Below are 23,989 nucleotides of genomic sequence, written 5' to 3'. Positions count from 1 at the left end.
ATTAAAACAAAATACTAACCATCACTCTTAAAATCATAAAAAAAATTATATCAATTTTAATAGAAAAATACAATAATATTGAAGTTGTATGTGATTTTGTAAGATGTTAAATAGTTAATATCTATGAACAATGTCTTTAACAAAATGTTTAATAAGACTTATTACTATTAATATCCAACTGAATTTTCTGATTAGTGATTAAATGTGCCATCTGACTTGTTGGATTTCTTATGCTCCAATGTCCTGAAATTTCGCACTCTATGATATTATTATCAGGATTTAACTATGTAGTTTTTGAGACAAACTCACTGACTCATACTATAAGTAGTGGTTCACATAACCCATCTCTCATGAGAATGGATGGAACACTAAACACTCATTAAATCTAGTTGATGCTCATAGAGGTGAAGCACCAGAACTTCCCAGGAGGTCACCAATCCCAATATTACTCCCGCTTGAATGCACTTAACTACGGAGCTTCCTCCATGGTTAAAGCCACATTGCTTGCAACCCCATTTAGTATTTTATTTCCATTTTTACAGTCATAAATTTATATGTGGATTTTATAATTTTATTTGGTAAGAAACTTGTATAAAATAATTGTACATACAATTCAAAAAGATTGATAAGTCATACTCTTCAAATATTGTCATGAAGCTGTGATAATCATCATAAAAATCATGTCTTTAATTGGGAACAATATGGATCAAAAATCAAGGGAAGTGCAAGGCTTTCCCTTGGGTAACTCTTGTTGCATTTCTGCATCTGCAGTCACAGAAGGTTCAATCTCAAGTTTTAAGCCACGGCGTCCCCTGTTTCGACTGATTCCAAGTTTTGGAAGACCTCGATTCAACCCATCTAATAAAACACATGCTTTACACCATTTCTGCAGGTCACAAATTTGTTCATATTAACCTATTATAATATCAAAGACCATCAAAATCACAGAACAATGACATGCATTCTGTAAAGCAGAGGAAGGAAACCACAGTAAATATGTATCATAGAGATTTTCTTTATTCAATACATGTTGTGGTTAGTGCTAAAAAACCAAGTAATATTATCTACTGTTAGACACCAACAAGGCAGTGAGTAATCCATGCTTTATGCCATTCCATATTTGTCAATTTCAATCAGAGTTTAAAAATTATGTTCTCTATGACTTCCTGCTGTCCAGTAAATTTGCTAACCGTAGAACAACTTATCGTACAAATACATTTGACAAAAAGAAAAGAATATATTATCCTTTTTAAAACAATTTTCTATGTTAAAAGCAATGTTCGCAGGCATCATAATATGCTCACACAACAAAGTGTAGCTATTTAAATCGTGAAGTGGAGTCTTCCATGTATATTCCCACTTTCCTTGTGTGTTAGCTGTTGGATCATTGCTCAAAAAAGAAGACTAATCTATTATCTGATTGATCAGATGAATTTTCCCACACTTGCAGCAAATATTGCTGGATTGAATTCAAGAAATTTTCACGAAAATTTATAATTTTAATAATATGAATAAGCATATATGCCGAGGAGACAAAGAGGCCCTGGCACGATGAGTATAATGTCAATTTGGGATGACTTTTCCAACAAAAAAATTGTGGACTTAGACGTCACAGCAGCTAGCTAAAAAAATAGTAATGATTGATAATTCCATATTTCTAGAAGTATTTTCCAAGAAATTGTACAATTAAAAGACAAAAATAAAGAGTACAATCTTGCTTCTCCATTTCCAAAACTGAGCCATTAATGAACAAAAAGGAAGAATACCTGGCTTGAAATATAGCCACAGCGCTCACAGATGCCTTGTTCTGGTAATTTTGTTGAAGATGAAACATTGAAGTTCTCACCCGATCTGATGATATCAAGGATTGCTCTTGGTCTGCAAAACCCGGACTATTATAACTCATTGCCATGGAAGGTTAATGATAAATATGCTTTTCCTTGTGATCGACTTCATGGTGAGCTCAGAAGCTTTTCCACTTGTTTGCAAAGGCCTTTTTCTCAAATAATGGGACATACATTTAACGGCTATTGTATGAGTATGCATATCTTCGCAAACACCGTAGAAAGGAGTATAAGCAAGATTTACCTGATTCGTTCTAAGTCTTTAATGAAATCACGAGCAAAACCTCGATATGCATTTGGTGAATAAATACCTGCATAAATAATAGTTAAGACAAACTCAATGCCCTGGGAAAAAGATAAGATTATAAAGATTTCTGTAATTGCATATTATTTATTATAGACTGTTAAGCTGCTACACCTAGTTGATGACTGCCTTTACTACCAGTGATTATTGATGTTTCATATTTAGTCAAGGTCATTATCATTCAAGATTAATTGAGTCATCCATGTTGATGTTATATCTGCAGAGTTATCTTCATCTCCTCTATTTGAAATAAATAAACACAATTGTAATGTCAAGGTAATGAAGGGACAAGACAACGAACGGTCTGCATCTTGCAACATCAAGACAATTAAGGGTCAAGATAATTATATATTCTTTGAGGAGGAACTCTCATAAATACTACATACTGATATCTTTTGCAAAAGGAGATCAAAACTAAGGACCTTTTTATTGTCTGCATATTAATAGGTGCTATTATCATCACTTCAGTTTTTTTGGCTTTTGTTTGGGCAAATTTTAAATCAGTCTTCTCCACATTCATTAACAAATATAAGTAATATATTTGTGGCTGGAATTTTCTCCCTCAAATTGGAGGGTTTTCCTAGGATAATTCATTGTGTCTTGTTGTGCATTATTTTGTTTTGCTGCTTATCTTCATTTCTGGTATGAAAAATCAACATAGTATCAGAGCAGGTTCATGCAGTGAAGTCTATTTCTCTTCTTGTCATCTGATTGCAGATACACTATCGATTATGTTACAATTGCTGAATATTGATGGGTCCCAATACTATTTGGTTGATTCATAAATTCTGATGTTAATTTTATGAGCAATTGTATCATAGTTTATTAGTAAAGCTTGGTTGGAAATATTTGCTGGAACAACCTTTGAATTTGTAAAGTTTCCTTCTTCTGAAGACTGTTATATATTTTGTTATAAATAGAACTTTCATATCAATGATATTATTGGCACTTGGAGAACTTATTTGAAATGGTAAGGATTCTTTATAGCTGGCAATAATCACACCGGGAGTTTTATGTATGAAATCTTTGAGTTGCGTAATGTCTCAGAAGCGTCAAATTGCCGGGTATTGGTGAAAGCATTGGTATTCCCGAGGAGCGGTTACATTCACATTGCAATTGTTTTGTCTAGAACATTCATGCGTTGGCTATATCTCCATGGGTTCGAAAACTTCCTGTTATAATTGCTGCCAGAGTTAGTATTTGAATTAATGGAACTTAAATATTTCATTGTGCCTGGTTGGGAGTCCATGACAGTTGCAGTGAATGCAAGCACTGGGCCCAAAGCTTGTTTATGGGTGTTTTTTCATTATTTGCATCAGGCATTTTGAACAAGGAGATGAATGCAAAAGACAAAAAATAATTATGGTTTCCTGCTGTTGGAACCTTCACCTCATTGCTGAAGGAGAGAATTTGAGAAAATCGGAAGAACGTATGGGTAATCTGGGTAATCCTAGTTTGCTGCTGTTGGAGCTTTCCCTTCATTGCTGAAGGAGGGCATTTGAGCAAATCGAAGAACTTGTGTGTAATCCTCGTCAGCTTAACCAATGTATATGAATGATGAGATTACACAAAAATTGTAAAATCGGAAAAGCTCTATAACTGAGTGCCAGCAAACTGTTTGACCAAATAACCCTAAGAAAGTGGTGAAAATTGTGAGTCAAATACATAGGGGATTATTTTAGGGGTGGCATTTGTTTCAGAATCTTAGCTGTTGGATTGTTAACACGGCAGAAAGAGAATCTGAAGTTTCTTACCCATTCATATCTGTTATCTTAGCGCGTGGTGAAATAGGCTTTGAGTAAGCTAACGTATTACTGAAGTAGCTTGATGAGCCGAACAGGGAGGATTTCTTTAGGCTCAAGAAGATTCAGGGGTAGCGGAAAATGGAGAGCACCAAGTCCTTTGCAAAGAATCAGCAAGCTGAGAACTTTGCGCTGCAGAAAGGGGTTTCCATGTGAAGGGCACATGATATGCTATCGACAGGGACTGAGAAAGTTGAGGAGATTATTTTCTGAAGTGACATATATTGCAGCATGTGTAGCAGCTCGAGAAGCAATGTGTCTTTGAAAGTTCCATGCAAGATTATTTGCTCAATCGTTGGAGCCAAATTTAATTTATTATGATAATCAAGCTGTGTGAAGCTCTTTGGTGCTAATGAGCAGAAAGCTGATATTCTCACCAAGCCTCTCTCTCGGGTGAAATTTGCACATTTTCGAGACAAGCTTGGTTTTGTGGAGAATGTTGCTCTTGCTGAGAGGGGATCTCATTAAAATGAACCTTCTATGTGCAAAAATGCATATTTCTCTAAGACGGAGAAATATGAGGTGAAAGCCCTTGAAAGATATTGCTCTTTCCATTCATGAAAGTAGCCATAGTGGACGTCATGTTGAGAGACTCCATGACAATATCACATTGAGCAACTCCATGATGAGCACTTGTAAACATCTTTCTTTCCACTCATGGGAGTAGTCATGGTGGACGTCATGTTTAGAGACTTCATGATGACATCATGCTCAGTGACTCCCTAGTGAGTACCTGTGCACATGTTTCTCACATGGGAGTAGCCATGGCGGATGTCATGTTGAATGACTCCATGACATTATCACGTTGAGATTCCGTGATAAAGTCTTTTCCTCAAATGGATGTAGCCATTGTGAGTATCATGTTGAGTGACTCCATGATGTTATCACATTGAGAGAGTGTGTAATAAATTTGTTGGGTGGATATTTTGCAACCGACAGTTTTGGGTAAAAATACAGTCACAAAATAAGATGACCAGCCATAGCGTGTGAGACAGAGTCTCTCCTACCTTAAAGGGAAGGCTTTCCCTTCTCACCGTTCCTTGAATCAACTCAAGGTAAGCAAGAAGTCGAGAGATTTTATAAAATGGGTGTTACCAATATCCTTTCTTCTTACCTTTCAAGAAAGAATCCACTTACTCATGGAGCGAATAATGGGCAAGGTGAATCTCTAACTACACTTCTATCAAGAGCTAGAAACAGTGATACCGATAAACTTTCACTAACTCAAAGGCTAGCTAAAATGTACCGGTTTGGCTCTAAGTCCGGTCATACTTCTATATGAAAAAGCTTTACAATTAGGTCACAAAGACTCCTAAAAGTAAGAATAACTTAACTATTTTGTGAATTAAGAAGAAAATATAAGCTACAGACAAAGCTTCTAGCTATACACCTCCACAATTGCTCCTAGTCAAAGCTCTAGCTCCAATTGCTTCTTAACTCGTTTCTATTCAATTCACGAGATACAACTATCAAGAACACAAGATAATATGAATCAAAGATAACTTAGATGAATTATAGACAAAGCTTATAACTCATGCAAGCAACAATCTCACTTAATCAAAGCTAAGTCTCAAATGCTCCTTTTATTCACTTTCTCTCAAAATAGTGCTTACACAAACAAAGTTTTGCTGGCAAAATTTCTCCAAAGCTCTCTTGCATAAAGATAATGATGATTTTATATTGAGGGGGCACTCCTTTATATAGGCACAGGAGTTGAGAAAAAGGTGGAGGAAAAAGTGGGAGCAACTCAACCAACTTTAGCCCAGTCTCACTACAAAAGACAATAAAGGGTTGCATGCAACTGCACATGCAACTCGCATTACATCCTTTTACATACATGTAACTCGCGTTACATGTAATTACACTTTTTCATGTAATGCATTCTTTACAACTACTAACATGAAATAAAAACAAAAACAACAATCCTAAAGATTGTTTCTCAGTGTCTTGACTTTGACAATGATGTCACGCACTGTGGGAAGATCAGCAATTTCCATGGTCTTCGATATGGCTTCAACTCTCATTGCATTTGAATACGCTGATTGTACAACTTTGGAATTTGTTGTCATAGTATCTAACAAGTGTTTCGTCGAGGATTTATACAAAACAAACTTGTCCATTGTGTGTGAACCAAAGTCTTCAGAATCTACATCAGTATTGATCCTGATTGTATATTCTGAGTTAACTCTTTCTACTGCAATGAGATTACCAAATTCATCAATAACACGGCATCCCATCCGTTCCAAATCACAAGTAACACTTGCTTCAACTGCTTGACAATCTCCAAAGGCCGCCTGCAACTTTGTGATTAGCTTCCTCAATGTTTCCTCTTTGTAACCAATGAGACCTTGATACCTGAAGAACATTTTACATGACGGAAGAACGTCACATGAGACCAAGGCATCCAAATTGAATTTTACCATTTCATCCCAATCATCAAGGATTTCCTTCAAGTTATCCGCTTCTTGAGTCAAAGAAGAAATTGAACTTCGCTCCATTTCATTCATATCTTTGATGCGCCTAACAACTACAAATGTCTCTGTGATGGCTCAAACTCCTTCAAAAATGATTTCCTGTATCCAAGACTTGGCAACTTCAATCAGCTTTCTTTCCTTAGATGTTTGAGACATAACGACAACATTCTAAGAAGATTGTTGCTTAATGACCTCGTTCAAACAAGAGACCTCATGTTTCAGTTGATTTGTCTTTTCCTAAAGCTCATAATTGCTCTTTGATACATTAGCCAATGCATCTTGAGCATCTTGCAAACAACTCAAATGTGATTGCTTTCCGATTTCAACCTTAGTGAACTTGTAATCAAAACGAGTAAGTTCCTCAACAGGTTTATCCACCAGGGGCTCAACAACTTCACCAAATTTGGTTTTATCTGAATCAGCCAAAATCCTTGAAACAATCTTGTCTTTCAAAGATTTGGATTTGGTCTTCTTGACAGGGAGATTGTCCGAAGGAACAACTACTTTTCTCCTCTTCGTTGTTATTTTGCTCAACCATGTAGGTAGGCTGAAACCTTCATCCATAGAAGCAGATACAGTGGAGACCATTGGCATTGATCCTGATTGTATTTCCGTTGTAATAGAACAAGATTCAATCTACATAGTTGAAGGCAAAGGAACATGCTGAGAAGACTCTGTCATGAAAAGCATAAACCCTATCAAAGATGTATCACGTTGGGAAACTTGACCACTTGTAAGAGTTGAAAAATCCTCAAACACATCCATTAAATGTTCATATTGTTCATTTGCAGGAATGCGAGGAGCAACAGAAGAAATAGGAAGAGTCATTGTGTTGACTTCCAAGACTGCAATGGAAGGAGTGAAAACAGTAGAGAATGAATCCAAATCATCATCAACTTCATGCAAAAAAGGCTCTACATGTATAAAAGATGCACAAGCTTGTGCAGGCTTTGAAGGAGATATGATCATGATTTCCCCTTCTTCATTTGAATCTTTTTTATCAGATTCTTCTTCTGATTCTTGAATTGGTTCAGAGATTTGAGATGATTTGGCTCCCTTTCCACCCTTCAATTTGAATATGAGGGAACCCTTAGCATCAAAAGATGAGGCACCATCTTTCCCTGAGATTTCCAGCTATGACTTCCTACCAGGAGGACCAAAGCTTCCAACATCCAAACCCATCTTAGGATTTACTCTTTTAAGGCCTTTACTTTTTAACCATTTGTTGGTGTTTACCAAGATAGATTGAAATTTGTACATGATAGACGTCCCTTCCTTTTGTTGCCACTAGATAGGAAAAGGGCACCTCTTATCAAAGCCGACTTGATAAAACTCCGGATCAAGGATGTCACCATCATCTTCAATTTGGAAATATGAAGGGATCTCTAACATGTTAAAATCAATTATCTATTGCAAGGTTAATCAGCAACAGTCCATCTTCATGATGTCAAACTCTGTCCTCATATCAATCTAGATGTCCTCGATACGATGAACATGAGTGTAAGCTCTTTCATTTGAGAATTCACCTCTCAATAGTCAAAGTCAAATCTGGCCTTGAACTTCTTCAAGGTGATTAACTACAGCTCGGCTTCCATGTTCTTTGCTTTAGGTACAGAAATGATCGAATAGTTGCCAATAGTCAAAGGTTTAGCTAAGGTAATGTTGAAACCAGGCCTATGCATAGCATGGTGATCACTCTGCACATCCATGAGATGTCTAGCTAGCTCTATCAAGATAATTCAATCTATAGCATACCTAGGTAAGATATATGGCTTGCCTTTGAAATATCCAACTCTCAAGTATGTGAAAGTGAAACTGAATGAAAATACAGCCGTATTGGTTCACTTTCTCCCATGCCGCATCAAATACTCTTTTGACAGATAACTATTTATTGAACAAGCATTGGAAATGCCCAAAGAAAGCATCTTGGACTCGTCTATAATGAAATTTACTATTTGCCAAAGTGATTTGGTCATAATAATCCCAAATAGGAACCTGACAACAATCTCCTCTATTAAAAGACCAGAGAAAGATCCCATGGAAGCAGCAATGTAAACAAGATAAAAATTCGTGTAGAAGGGCGTTGATGTTCTCACGTTGCCTATTTGTTGGCAAAGTGCAGTGCTGATGAGCTCTTCCCAAAAGATGTGTTCTTTATTCTCCATGATTTGAATCATGAACTTATACATTCATGGCTCGAAATCAGTAGAATCTTTAAGGCCACAAATTTTGCTGAGAAGGATTATGAGATCCTTATATTCTTGTTTAAAGTTAAACAGATGAATGGTCTTTGGCCATCTAGAGAAGTTGTTGCTTTTATTGTCTAACCAATAAAGGTTGACATACTTCTGATAATCACCCTTTCGTCCATTCCAACATGCCAAAGATGATTCCTTGCTTAAATTTGCACATTCTGCTTTATGTGAAACCTTAAAGATTTGTTCAATGACTTCAGGATCAAGGCTAATGATAACCTTCCCTTCAGCGTCTTTGATAGTCTTTGTCTTTGGAGTAAACTGCCGTGCACATCCAAGAATGAAGTCAGGTTCTATAGCCGCCATAGGAAATGTAGACACCAGGTGAATATTCTTTCTCTTGATATGCTTCATTTCATGACCAACTAGAGTTTCAACTCTCTGTAGAAAATCAGCCACATCCACATGACCAATCTTTGTGTCCATCACGTTATCCAGAATAGATATGACCAATAAAAGAGTTGCATGAGCCAATTCTTTATCACATGGATATTTCATTTTGCCTTTGGATTTTGATGATGAGGACATTTCTTGTGCTTGTAATGCAACACAAAAATCTCAAAATATAAATACATCATCAGATGGAATCGCCATACAAGTTGATTTGTGATCAACAAAGATTTGGAAATAAATTGGAGACTTGGCAGACCCAATGAAATGATCTTAAAGAAAACATATGCATATGCAATGGATGAAAATGAAATGAACAGAAAGCGGAATGAAATGTTATGAAAGTGAAAATATGAAAGATGGGATGAAACAGAATGAAATGAGAATGTGTGAAAATGGAACGCATGTGAATGCGTGCAAATGAATATTGCTGATTTTCAAATGTGATTTCGTGTGTTCAAGACATTATTGCATGAAAAAAGATTACATGTAAGTGTAACATGCAACGGGAGATGAAAGGTGAGATGAGATGCAAATGCGGATGAAGGATGCACTTTTCATGTAAGTGCAAATGGAGGATGAGATGGAAAACATGTAAAGACGAGGAAGCATGTATTTGCTAATGGAGATGCAAATGCATATGGAGGGATGGAAATGGAGAATGGAAGAGAGATTATAAGTTTTATAGTCACGTTTGGTGAAAAGGGGAAGTCAAAGTACATGGGAGATGAAAATGACATCTTTTTGACATTTCAAAAAGTGACTTTTAATCAAAATTGGACCTTTTCGATGCAATTACACGTAAGTCATTTCGTGTAATCGTGTCGTGCAAATGGATGTGAAAAGTGAGATGAGTGAAAATGAAAACGGAAAATGAGATTACATGCATGCGTAGATAGTGAATGAGATGGAAAACATGTAATCACATTTGTCAGATGAGAGGTAAGGTGTTGTGGCACAGAAATGGAATGTGGAACGTAATGATGCTTGCGCATGAAGTGAAGCAACAAGTTCTTGGGAAAGAACTTGTGACTTTTCCAAAGTGGAGAAAACCTGCAAGCAAACACAAAATACAAAAACACAAAGAAAAACGTACCTTTGGAAAGTGACTCAAACATGCCCAGATGCAAAACACTTCAACACTCAAATTCAAAATTGGAACTTGGGAAAGAACCAAAAACATGAATATGAACAATTTCTTCATTTTTAAAGGAAAAATGCACTTTCCATAGCATAGATTTCAACAAATGGCAATCATCAAGCAATTATGCGCATAAAATCAACAAGATAAGCACAAATTAAATAGCAAGAAAGAAAAAGTCCACTTACATGAAGATTGAAGTGCCAAAAATGAAAGAGAAAGATGCTCCAATGTTGAAAAATTCTCCAAAAATGTTTGAATCTTTCAACCTTTCACAAATTTGAATGGGATAGGGCAGCAATCAAGGAAAAGTTGTTGAAAGATGCCAAAACATGCCCTAAAATTGCTCCAAAATCCGATGTTTTCAAGATGTTCATGCTTGGGACGTTTATAGCAAAAAAAGTTTATCACCATGGTGCATGAGCAAATTGATTTGGTGTTTAAACCTCAAATCATGCACCAACATGCAATGCAAACACCAAATAAAGCCAAATCGATTTGGATTGGAGCAAAAACATGGATAAAAAATGGAGTTATTTGCTGATTTCTTCAAAAACATGCCCTAAGATTGAGCTTCCAAAAATGTTTTTTAGCTTGTTGAATCCATTTTGAATGCAAGAAAACTCATTGCCCATCAAAAATGCCTCAAATGGAAAAGATTTCATGTAAATCCATCAAGAAAATCTCCATTTATGATCAATCGAGTTCTTGGAGGGCAAAGACATGTAGTTCTTCAAAATTGGACTTTTTGAAGGCCAATACACATTAAAACATGCTTCAACTTAAAATCGACCTTTTTGGAGTCAATAGCATGTTTTAAAATGTGCATACAAGCAAATCGGACCTTTTGGAGTTAAAAGCATGTTTTAAAATGTGCATACAAGCAAAACCGCACTTTTTGGAGGAGGATGCACATTTTAAGTTACATCTCACATTTTGGATATAAAGACATGACAACTTAAGTTTTGATACAATGGCATCAAAAAGGTCCACTTTTGACAGCCTTTTGATGTAATGACATCAAAAAGGTCCACCAAAATGAACTTTATATGTAGTGACATGTAAAATGTCCACTTTTGATGGATTTTGCGTGTAATTGCATATAAAATGTTCACTTTTGATAACTTAGTCATTTAATTCACTTAAATTTATAAAAATGTTTCTAAATGGATTACAAACAATATTTATCTATCATATCTAAAAATATAACATATAAACATCATTTTAAAGTAACATTTAAATAAGTATTTTGATTTAAAAATCAAAAATTAAACTAGAACTATATAGTGATATTGCTATCAGGATTTAACTGTGTGATTTTGAGTCAAACTCATTGACCCATGTTTCATGAGTAGTGATTCAACATGAACCCATCTCTCATGAGAATAAATAGAACACTTAGCACTCATTGGATCTAGGTGATGCTCATAGGGGTAAAGCATCGGGACTTCCCGGGAGGTCACCCATCCTGGTACTACTCCGGCCTGAGCGTGCTTAACTATAGAGTTTCCTCCATGGTTAAACCCAAAGCTTGCAACCCCATTTGCAAAACCTTCACCAAGTGTTGTGCCTTATGAACCATTCATTAGAAAGCCCCTTAAGCTCATCAATTGATAAGTAGGAGATAATTTCCACAACAAGTCAAATTGTGATATTGCTATCAGGATTTAACTGTGTGATTTTGAGTCAAACTCATTAACCCATGTTTCATGAGTAGTGATTCAACATGAACCCATCTCTCATGAGAATAAATGGAACACTTAGCACTCATTGGATCTAGGTGATGCTCACAGGGGTGAAGCACTGGGACTTCCCAGGAGGTCACCCATCCCAGTACTACTTTAGCCTGAGTGCACTTAACTACAAAGTTTCCTCCATGGTTAAACCCAAAGCTTGCAACCCCATTTGCAAAACATATAGTCACTTTATGTGAAAAATTAAAAAGTAACTCCACTTAAAATTATAACATAAAGTGCACTATAGTCACTTTAAGTTAAAAAATTTAAGTTGAAGTAACTTAAAAACCATAACAAAAAGTGAAAATATAAGTTATATTTATCAAAAAGTTAAAGTCAAATTAAAAATATAACATCATATTTTTAATTCGTGTTGTTGCACCAAAAAGGTCCACTTTTGAGACACTAAAACAGGCATATCTTTTGACTGACAACTCCGATTGAGCTCTAGGTTAGACTAAATCGAAGGGAAAAGCGAATGGCATGACATGAGCAAAACTAAAGGACTAAAAATCAAAAAAAGTAAACTCAAAAGAAAAGAAAGGACGTTGAAGGCTTCAAAAATCAAGCAAAGGCTCGACAAAAAGCAAAACAAAAAAGACTTGATGGAAGCCTTTTGTAAAAGGATTTAATATATGAATTGAAATGGATCGATCGATCAACATTAAGCAATTGAATATCAAATTCAAGCTTAGAGAAATGTGAAACTAGCTTGAAAAAGTTTCGTGATGTTAACAACATTTTGTGGTGACAAAATGCAAGACAACAAAGTTATTTTCCAAAAATGGGTGTAGCCACTGTGGGTGTCATGTTGAAAGATTCCATGACATAGATATCTGGAAAGATATCTCCCTAGCTAAGAGGGTTTGTTGATGTTATAGCTGCAAGAATTATCTCTCTCTCCTGTATTTGAAATAAATAAATATCTTTGTAATGTCAATATAATGAAGGACAAGACAACAAAGGCTCCATACTTTGTAACATCAAGGTAATGAAGGGACAAGACAATAAAAGGCCTTCATCTTGCAATGTCAAGACAATTAAGGTTCAAGATTATTATATATTCTTCTAGTTGTAATTCTCATAAATACTACAGATCGATATCTCTTGCAAAAGAAGATCAATACTAAAGAATTTTTTATTGTCTACATATTGATAGGTGCCATATTATCATCACTTCATTTTTCTTGCCTTGTGTTTGGGCAAATTGTAAATCAGTCTTTTTAGTTGAAGGGTTTTCCCAGGATAATTCATTGTCTTATTGTGTAATATTTTGTTTTGCTGCTTATCTTCATTTTCTAGTATGAAAAATCAGCAATCCGGAATGGAAAACCATTTAATATTTTTAAGATTCCTAAGTACTAGAAATGGAAGCTTTTTAATTTAATTTCCAAAATACTTGGAGGTTGTGCAAGGAGGTAAAGTAAAGATTAATATGCTATAAATGGAAAACCTTGTTTGAGCTAGCTCATGCATCTAGAATGTTTATTTATTATTTGACCTCCAAAACAAAGCTCCTTGACGAAGCTCTATAAAACTTGTATTAGGATTCATATAGTACAAACTATGACACAAAGATGAACCCCATGTAATATTTCAAAAATCCCTGAAGAGTTGTTATAGTAATTGTTAAACAACCAATAATGAGGTTGATATCAAAGCAAAAAGGTGACCTTTCAACATATTAAGATGAGGGTTAGAAACATGGTACACATCTATTCTTGAATGTGATGTTTTGTGTTGCCTTAGTGAACAATCTTCATGTATGCACCAACCTTTCACAGTAGACATAAGTTGAGAAGTGGCCAAGACTTCATTGCTTTCTACTTGATGCTAAGCCATTTGCAACTCAAGGTGAATAGATTAGTAAACTATTCCACAACAAAATATTAGTCAAGGGTAAGTGAAATGTCCCTTTCTCTGATTTTATATGATATTTCAAGCCTCTAATCAGATTTTTAAAATCAAACAACCAATATTACAAAGATCCACCAATTTCTCAATAAACCCCAAATCGAATATGCCGAAAATAGTGTCAAAAACTTCACAGCTTCACATATTATTAATAGATCTAAAAGTGGACATTTTTATAAAAAATTCGGCAGCATAACAACTTACAAAATGACATTTCCAGATCTCTATAACATTAACACAACAGCTCCCAAACGGAGGACAAAAACAATGCTCAACAGACTCCCAAAACAACACAAAATAGCCGGAAACACCACAGAAACACCAATAATCTATCACTGAAGTATAATCATGACCAAATACATATATTCAACTCTATTTTAACATCTAAATGTCTGATATACAGCAGCAACCCAAACTGATATGAAATACTTAACCGAAACGCTCATCGGGCTCCCGAAAACAACACAAAATAGCCGGAAACACCACAAAAACACTAATAATCTATCACAGAAGTATAATCATGACCAAATATATAAATTCAGCTCTATTTTAACATCTTAATGTCTAATATACAGCAGCAACCCAAACTGATATGAAATACTCAACCAGAAACACCAAACTCTTACAAAAAACACACCCGAAAACCCACAAATCTGCACTGTTCAGCACAAAGGCAAACTCTGCATGAGCATGCACATGGAATGGCTTTAAACTCCCGTCCTTAGCCTTTCTGAAAACCTGCAAACTCCCGTTCTTGGGTCTCCTTCTCCACAGGTTTGGCAGCCTCTGAAGAAATACAAAGCAATGCGCAAAAATCAAGTTCTAGAATGAGCCCAAAATGCCTCCAAATCCCTTAAAAGAGGGCATAACCCTAACTCACGTCCAAGAGGGGTTAATAAAATATATTTTAATAATAATTTTCATTTATTAGTCCATCGGTTTCCAAAGATTAGCCCCTTTTGCCGAAACTTCACCTTTTTGGGCCTGCCTGCCTTAGCAAAAATTATTTTTTTTAATTATTTGAAAAAGGGACATGACAAGTCCTCCCCTCCCAAATATTGCTTGTCCTCAAGAAATGGTTAAACCTACTGCCAATTAACACAGGCTCCTACAATATCCTCTGCAATATAACCAAGAGGAATCCATAATCAAACTGACAATTACAGCTCAACCAAACTCCAAAATCACAACTGCCACAGTCAGATACCCACAAGACACAAACTCTTAGAACATGAGAACCCAAGTAAAGTGGACAAATCAAACTGCCAACATAGTAAATACCATCAATGCATCCCACTAGCCTATACGGAATGTACAATCCAACTCTGCAACAATGGTGAACGCTCCCGAATGAAACTGTACCAAGTATGGAGAATCCACACACTGTACAACTCCTGTAGTCAACACAACTCTGCAAATCATCGGCCATTGTCTCGTAACCATAACTCCCATGCACTGCTGATGGTGAAAAGACATTACAAGATAAATAGCAAGAAATGGAACCCAAACCAAATTTGCCATGAACAAGTGATACAACCCACTGTGACTGACCACCAACTAAGTTAGGAGATGTCATAGCCAAAGGAGTAGAATCAATAACAACAACTGCTGAAGCATCACTCCCAAACTCCTGCTCTAAGTCATGTATTATCAAGTTGTCAACTGCAGAAACTATCGCCATGTCATGCCCATCACAACTCTCATCCCGAGGCGTCAAACCGTCCCATAACTGATGACAAGCACTAGGAACCAAAGTACATCTCTGTATCATCATCTCATCAACATAGTCATCAAAGGTAAATTGATGAGCATACCTCACAGTGTAATGCCAATAGAATGCGCCAATCTCAATCAGTGGCTCAGACTGCAATCCCGATGAAACTAACTGCAATCGATCACTAACCAAGTTGGAATTGACTACTACCTCCGAGAACATCGCCAAGGGAGTAATATTACTAGCAGGAACCATGCCAACTGCCGGCTCACCAACATCACACATGATCTTTGATACAACATCTCTAGTCTTCGTGCCATTACTACTAGAGGCCACCACCATGTCAGGCATACCACAACAATCTGTTGCAGCACCCAACTCAACTGAACCTAACTCTAGTGGGAACGAACCCGATATGCCAATGTTAGTATCAAGGATGGATGCATCCCCATCTCCACTGTCTCTGACAATCTCGACCATGGACATCCTCGAATCACCAGACACCATAGCTTGTGACTGTACAGAATCTGGTAAAGATTGCAGTCGCTCCAACTCCATGGTCACCTTAGTCAAATGAAACTGTGACTCCTCGAAAGCCAACTGTGTACTCTCAAGAATCTCAGAAGTCACCTCGAGCTTCTGAGTAAGCTCACTCACCTCATCTTCCTTGGCCAAAATGCATCATATGCTGTACTCCCCCACTCCGTAAGATAATCTCTATCAGCTACCAACTGCATATAATTCTGTCTCAAAATCCGAATAGCCTCCCATAAAGAGTGGATCTCTGGCAAGGAAAGATAACTGCCTCCTTGCTCATCACTAGTAGGAGAACCCCATCCATAAACGGCTAACAATTGACGAGCAGCATCGAAATGCTGGCAAGCGATAGCAATGTCTCGCTCACTAACTCTCAACTAACTAGACACATGATGGCACTGGCTAGACTGTCTCCTACAAACCTCCTCTGATGCACTGCCTAAAGGAGTATCCTCAAAGTTACTGGTCTCTAGAGTATTACCATCCATATCCTGCGAATCAATTCCAAAGCTCATATCAACATACAGAGTATCAAAAACTGTAGCACTGCTGTCCAACTCCTCTATACCAAAAGAAACTGCCAAGGAAACTAAGTCTTCAAAACTGCCCACTGCATCCTCCTGGATGTCATCAATGCCAATATGATCCTGGGACTCATCTATACACACTGCCAAATATGAAAGATCATCAAAACATTCCAACAAGTATGGTCGACTGGATATATGAACAAAGCCCAACACCAGTGTATAAAAACTAATACCAACATTGGACAAGCTACTGGCACAAGAAAAGACAACACCATGCAATCTACTAATCAAATCCATGATAGCACCCAAACAAACACTGCTACCAAAAAGTGTTAAAGATCTCCAGTCAACTGAATCCCAAACGCCAATATAACAATCTCGAGTCCATATCCGTAAACTAAAATCAGCTGGTAACTCAAGCAAACTCCTCACCTAAGTAATATGACCAATACCAACTAACTCCACATACCTGTCTGGCATTGTCCCTATATCCTGGATGTGAGTTGAAGATGAACTTACAACATTATCAATGACCACATATGATCCGCTTGCCGCAGAAAGCTGAGTATCAGGAGTGCAAGATGAAACTAAACTCAACTCCATGCCATGCATATCCCCATGTCTCTCCCAATCCTGTAATGCCAATGGAGTATTCACCAAAGAAGCTCGAGTGTCCTCAAGCTCGTGAGAAAGCCTGTCAACTTCCTCCTCCTTCCTCAAGGCATCTGAATAGTCTCTGACAAGGCTAAGAAGATGGTCACGATCTAATAGAAGATGTAAATAACTCAACTTCATCGTTCTCATTCCTTCCCTAATCGCCTGTAAGTCAACACAAGAAGACTTTGTCTGAACTCCCTTATGTCTATCCTATAACTGAATCATCCGAATGGATCCTCTATCATATCCCACATCCTGTCATGATGAGATAATGAAGTCACAATACTGTCTTTGTTCACCTTCAGCTGGCTGGACAAATCATGTTAAGTACTACTAGCCTCAACCTCATGTGACGAAGCATCTAACTGTGCCTGGTACTCTTTCTCAGCAAAGTCATGAATGCTCAATGTCTGCTCATCTCTACCAGGTATCTCACCATCATGCACAACATCCTCATAATCATCATCTGAACCCACTATGCTGTAGTCACTGCCTGTTGTAACTATACCATCCCGAATACCTGTGACATCGCCCTTTGACGACCTGTATACAATTGTCTCAATTTGAGTATCAAGTTGACCGTTACTCTCAAACTGCGTAATATCCTTTCCCACTACCTCTTGTGGCGAAGTAGAATCTGAGACCTCTGCCTGGCTATAAGCTAGTTTCTCAAACTCCTCATGCAAGTTCTTGGTAATTGTGTCATCTGCCCTGTGAGAAAATCTGCCAAATAGAAATCCAGTCAACTTATCCACCTTAGCTGGGTTGGACAGCATGTCATTCATCATACAGTGGTGCTTAACCAACTGTTTAGACATGTCATGGCTTATTTTCCTAAGTTCATCTCGAATGTCTAAATAACCATCCTTTCTACTATTCCGACTCTGGATATCAATTGTCCAAAATCGTGTCCTCTGAAACTCTGTACTATACCTGTCCATTGTGGATAAAGTAGAGTGTAACCCCAATAGGTTATAACTTCTTCAAACACCAAAAATCTTTATACTTCAATTGTTTGACATTTCGTCAAACACTTTGCAAGCAAGGGGTCGTATGACTGATATAATTTTTCAGATTGCTACAAAGACTCTTGTTTCGATTTGCATCAAAGAGAATGCTTACAAGAAGACTCCAGATTGTCTAAACAATGACCTAACATGAATGTGCAACTAATTTTGGCAATATTCAATACAAATATGAGACTTAAACTACTTGCAATATGCAGCTACAGCAACTAGTAATTATGACAAATACCTTGGATGTCTTGGAAGAATTTCTTTGCCATCTCATCTGGATCAGCCATACTTTTTCCTTCCTTGGAATTTGTACTTTTACTTTCAACTGGAGCTTTGATCAAAATTTCTTTATTCTTTTCTCGCTACAAATATCTCTTTTCTCTTTCACTTAGTTGCATGCAAACTTCTACAAACAATCAGGCTGGCAAGATCATAGCTCTGATACCACTGAAATGTCCCCTTCTCTGATTTTATATGATATTTCAAGCCTCTAATCAGACAACAAATATTACAAAGATCCACCAATTTCTCAATAAACCCCAAATCGGGTATGTCGGAAATAGTGTCAAAAACTTCACAGCTTCACATATTATTAATAGATCTGAAAGTGGACATTTTTATAGAAATTTCAGCATCATAACAACTTGCAAAATGACATTTCCAGATCTCTATAACATTAACACAACAGCTCCCAAACGGAGGACAAAAACAATGCTCAACGAGCTCCTGAAACAACACAAAATAGTCGGAAACACCACAGAAACACCAATAATCTATCACAGAAGTATAATCATGACCAAATACATATATTCAGCTCTATTTTAACATCTAAATGTCTGATATACAGCAGCAACCCAAACTGATATGAAATACTCAACCGGAACACTCATCGGGCTCCTGAAAACAACACAAAATAGCCGAAAACACCACAAAAACACTAATAATCTATCACAGAAGTATAATCATGACCAAATACATAAATTCAGCTCTATTTTAACATCTTAATGTCTGATATACAGCAGCAACCCAAACTGATATGAAATACTCAACCGGAAACACCAAACTCTTACAAAAAGCACATCCAAAAATCCACAAATCTGCACTGTTCAGCACAAAGGCAAACTCTGCATGAGCATGCACATGGAATGGCTTTAAACTCTCGTCCTTAGCCTTCCTGGAAACCTGCAAACTCTCATTCTTGGGTCTCTTTCTCCACAGGTTTGGCAGCCTCTAAAGAACAACAAAGCAATGCGCAAAAATCAAGTTCTGGAATGAGCCCAAAATGCTTCCAAATCCCTTAAAAGAGGGCATAACCCTAACTCACGTCCAAGAGGGGTTAATAAAATATATTTTAATAATAATTTTCATTTATTAGTCCATCGGTTTCCAAAGGTTAGCCCCTTTTGCCGAAACTTCACCTTTTTGGGCCTGCCTGCCTTAGCAAAAATTATTATTTTTAATTATTTGAAAAGGGGACATGATAGTAAGAAGATTGACGCATGGTTTATTACACGTGAATCAAACGTCCCATAGTTGTGAGATGAGCTTGGATTTGAATCTATTTGCTATCCTGTATGGCCGCAAATCTAGTGGGTATCTAAGTCCCAAGCCAATGTAAATTGACATATGGATTTAATCCACAAGTCTAAAGGTTATGTGTTTGTTGATGTGATAAGTAAATATTTTCCATTTTAGCCTCTATCTTGATGTGATATGAAATATACATTTTTGAGTAAAACACAATATATCAACTAGAATGATAAAGTCTTCACTTCAAACTCATATGTTGGAAGGTTTTAGATTTCCATGATTAGAGTTTCTAGAGTCTTGAAACAAGAAGCTCATTCATACAATTGGGGAATCTTCACTTTTGTCGCTGTGAGGAAAGAAGTTTTAGAGCAGTGCGTAATGGACTCTCCCGGTCTTTGATTATCAAAGTTACGTTTATTAAATGTTTTTGCCCTTAATCTTTTAATAACAAATTATTTATATATATATTAAAAAAAAGGAATTATATGCCAAAGCATATAAAATTATAAATATATGTATGTTTTTCAAAGGGGGGGGAAACATCAATATGAAGATCTATGTAGAGGGAAGAAAGCAAGAAGTTGGTAGTCAATTACATTCTAAAAGAAGATTATAAAGGAGGAAAAAAAGAAAGAAAAAAAGTTTGAAACGGTATTGACAGATAAGTTTTAGAGCAGAGAATATTGGAGTGACCTTTGAGAAAATTTAGAGCTTGCCAAACTAATTCCTTCAGTACTCAGAAGTATCCAGGGAATTTGCATGTCTGAGATAGCAGAAAATTTGGGTGAAACTTAGTAATTTGCATGTAAGAGAATGCAGGGTCCCAGAGGAGTGGAATAAGGGTCAGTGAAACTATTTCATTGCTTAGCCACTGATTGGACTCCCTATTTGATACGTTGTTAACTGAGACCACATTTTAATTAATCAATTTTTGGGCATGTAATGTTGCAATGAATTATCTTCCTTGAGTTGTTTTCTGACTGAATCGATATTATGTAACTTATTGGACTTGTGCGTAGTTCTATAAGTTGTCATACCAATCTTTTGGCTAGTAGCTTTCAAAACAAAAGGGTAAGCTTATAAACTTTCAATTACAAACAACGAAGCCTATTATAGTAGTATTAGAGCTTTGTAAAGCTCTTGAGGAATCTACGTATTTTACGTCCACTCACACATCACTATGATCTTCGAAGAAACAGGTCAAATCCTCACTTGGACCAGCAACCAGAGATTGAATAGTCCTCTTTTCAAACAAGTACAATGGACAAAGATACTCATAATGGTGGAATTGAAAATGTCTTAGGGGAATTGGCAAGAACCCAAAGGGAAACGATGAATTTAATGACACAATCTCAACAACAAATGACTCAGATGCTCACTCAAATAGTACAGCAAAATGCAAACAATGGGAATCATGGGAAAGGAAACAATGGGAACCATGGCAATATGAACCAAGGAAACAATGGAAATCAGGGACAGAGCTCAACTACAAATGGACAGGGTTAACAAGTAGCTTCTGGATCCATAGTTCATCAAGGCCATTAATGCCTACATTTAACCATACCAACAACATACCAGAAAAGAATGAGCAGACAGATCACGAATTTCATAGAAAGAATTGGGCTAATTGGCAAGCACTAGGAGCAGAATTCCAAGATGAAATGCCCTTTTCGGATTACATTGCTTTCAGGGAAAGGAATAGACCATGAAGGGGAAATGGTGGAAGGTTTCCGAATCAAGAACTGCAGCGAAGAGTTGGTAAGGTGACCATATCTTTCTTTGATGGTTTAAGGAAAATTATAGCAAGATCATGGGTACAAAAGTTGGACACTTTCTTTCAGCTCAAGCTAATAGCTGAGGACGAAGCCATAAAATATGTAACCTTGCATTCGAAGGGGAGTGCTCTTGAATGGTCGTATCATGGGTTGATTCCCTTGGGCCATGATCGAATTATATCCTATGCTGAATTCACGAAGAAACTCGTCGATTATTCTAACAAAAAAGATCCTGAGCTTGATAAAGAGTTGGCACAATTGAAACAATGGGGAATTGCAGAGAATCTCATTTCAGATTTCCAAAGCCTCTCAGTTTCAGTAACAAAAGTCTTGGAAAGGAGAATGGTGTTTTTCACAGATGGGTAAATGGAACATTTGAGGGGTTGGGTGAAGGTTTTGAACCCAACAAGTTTGTAGGATGCTCTCAAAAGAGCAAGGGAAATGGAAGCATCAACTTCAAGGAGCAAGTATTTTCCAAGAAAACTCCGTGACAAGAAGGAAAAGGCTAAGAAACACTCACATAAAGATACTGACTAGTCCAAGAAGTTGCAAACCTGATTAGATGATGAGCAACTAAATGACCTTAAAAAGAAGAGATTATGTTTCCAATGTAGAGAACCTTGGGACCCAATGCATAAGTGTATTGTGAAGGCCAAAGCAAAATAGTTAGAATATTTTACAACCCTTAAATCAAGTTCTGAAAATTAAGGACAGCAAACTGAATCAGACTCTAGTCAAGGAGATTCCACATCAGATGAGTCAGAAGAAGAGCATGGAAAGAAGATTTGCATGGCACAATTAACCAACTTGCAGAAAATTGGTTCATTCAGACGTTGAGGTGTGCTGTGTGGACAGCAAATAATCACACTAATAGATACAAGTGCAACATGAACACACAATTTCATAGATGAATGTATTGTAGCAAGAAGGGGTTTAAGGACTGAAGAATGTGAAGGTTTTAGAGCAATGGTTGTTGATGGTCTAACAATCACATGTACACATAAGATACCAAACTTATGCATTCAACTAGGTGAGTATGAATTGAAGGATGACTTCTAGGTGGTTAGTATTGGAGATAGGAATGCAGTGCTTGGATGGCTTCGTTTAGTTGGTGACTTTAGGATATTTTGCAAACAATGGAAATGAAATTGGAAGTTGAAGGGAAGAAGTTTCTCCTTAGGGGTATGACAAATGGTAGGCCAAAGATAGTGTCCTTCAAAAGAATGGAAAGAATAATGAAACATGATCAAGTGGAGTAAGCAGTGTAGTGTGTTATCACACCAACTGATTTGGGACAACAAACGAGGACTTTTCAGCCTGAGATTAAGGTGCTATAGGATAAGTACAACAAGGTCTTTAGTGACACCCCACACAGTATACCACTTGATAGAGGTACTGAGAACATAATACAATTAGAGGAAGTTGCTTAACCAGTTATAACCACTCCTTACAAACATTCAAAAAGGCATAATGATGGGATAGAGAAGGCTATAAAAGACTTGTTGGACTAGGTTTTGGTAAAGAAAAAAGATAGAACCATGCGTGTGTGCATTGATTATAGAGCTTGAATAAGAGAAATATTAAGACTAGGTACCCCGTGCCTCGCATTGATGAGTTAATAGATGAATTGCATGGAGCTTGCTTGTTTCAAAGATAGACTTAAGATCCAGATACAATTAGATCAAGGTATGAGAGGAGGATGTAGAGAAGACAACTTTTAGGCGTCATTTTCGGCACTACAAGTTCTTAGTCATGCCTTTTGGGCTGACTAATGCACCAGGTGTTAGTAATTAATGTTCACAATATAACTGAAAAGGGGGGGGGGGGGGGAGTGTGAATCAGTTATGTAATTATCGAACTCAATATCAACTTAAATCCAACTTAATTATGTGAACAATGTAATCAGCAATCATGAAAGACAAATTTACACAGTGACACCAGATATGTTGACTAGGGAAACCCTTAATCAGAGGGAAAACCTCGGTGGGGATGAAACCCACAACATGATGTACTAATATAAATGTTCCTTGTGAAAGGCTAGACCCTGTTAGGAGTCTAATAAATCACATTCAATACATACAAGTCCCTGTTGGGAGACTTTGAATCCCTGTTAGGAGTTCTAGAAGGTAGCTTGACCCATTGTCCAAACAACTTCAGGATCAGATCAACAAACCCATTGTCCAATTAACCTTGGTACTATTCTTTTCAGAATAATAGATGTGTAACAAGCTTTTATTTCTTCTTCTGTCTAGTACGTCGAACGCCTTCACCTTCAGATCGATCAATTAGGTCTGGAACTCTGTACTTAGAAACAATAACCCTTAAGGTCACTTACATGCATAGGTAGGTCACTCTGCTTTTGTATTGCTTTCC

At 36.9% G+C, this 23,989-nt stretch overlaps 1 protein-coding gene across 1 annotated transcript in view; it reads right to left on the bottom strand.

Moving 5' to 3' along the window:
* Positions 1-54: 54 nt before the first annotated feature.
* The window catches only part of ROL5 (repressor of lrx1), a 135,199-nt gene continuing 111,264 nt past the window's right edge, over positions 55-23,989 (bottom strand). The window contains exons 8-10 of the mRNA XM_089808643.1: positions 2,089-2,155; positions 1,767-1,878; positions 55-886 (exon numbers count right to left, since the gene is read on the bottom strand). Coding sequence (XP_089664769.1) covers positions 707-886; positions 1,767-1,878; positions 2,089-2,155 — 359 coding nt within the window. The 3' untranslated portion in view covers positions 55-706. The remainder of the gene's footprint in view (positions 887-1,766; positions 1,879-2,088; positions 2,156-23,989) is intronic.

This window comes from Cupressus sempervirens, chromosome 11 (assembly GCF_028749045.1).
Source record: "Cupressus sempervirens isolate cs-2001-9-10 chromosome 11, ASM2874904v1, whole genome shotgun sequence".
Classification (NCBI taxonomy): Eukaryota; Viridiplantae; Streptophyta; class Pinopsida; order Cupressales; family Cupressaceae; genus Cupressus; species Cupressus sempervirens.
This window is presented reverse-complemented; position numbering and strand designations above follow the sequence as displayed.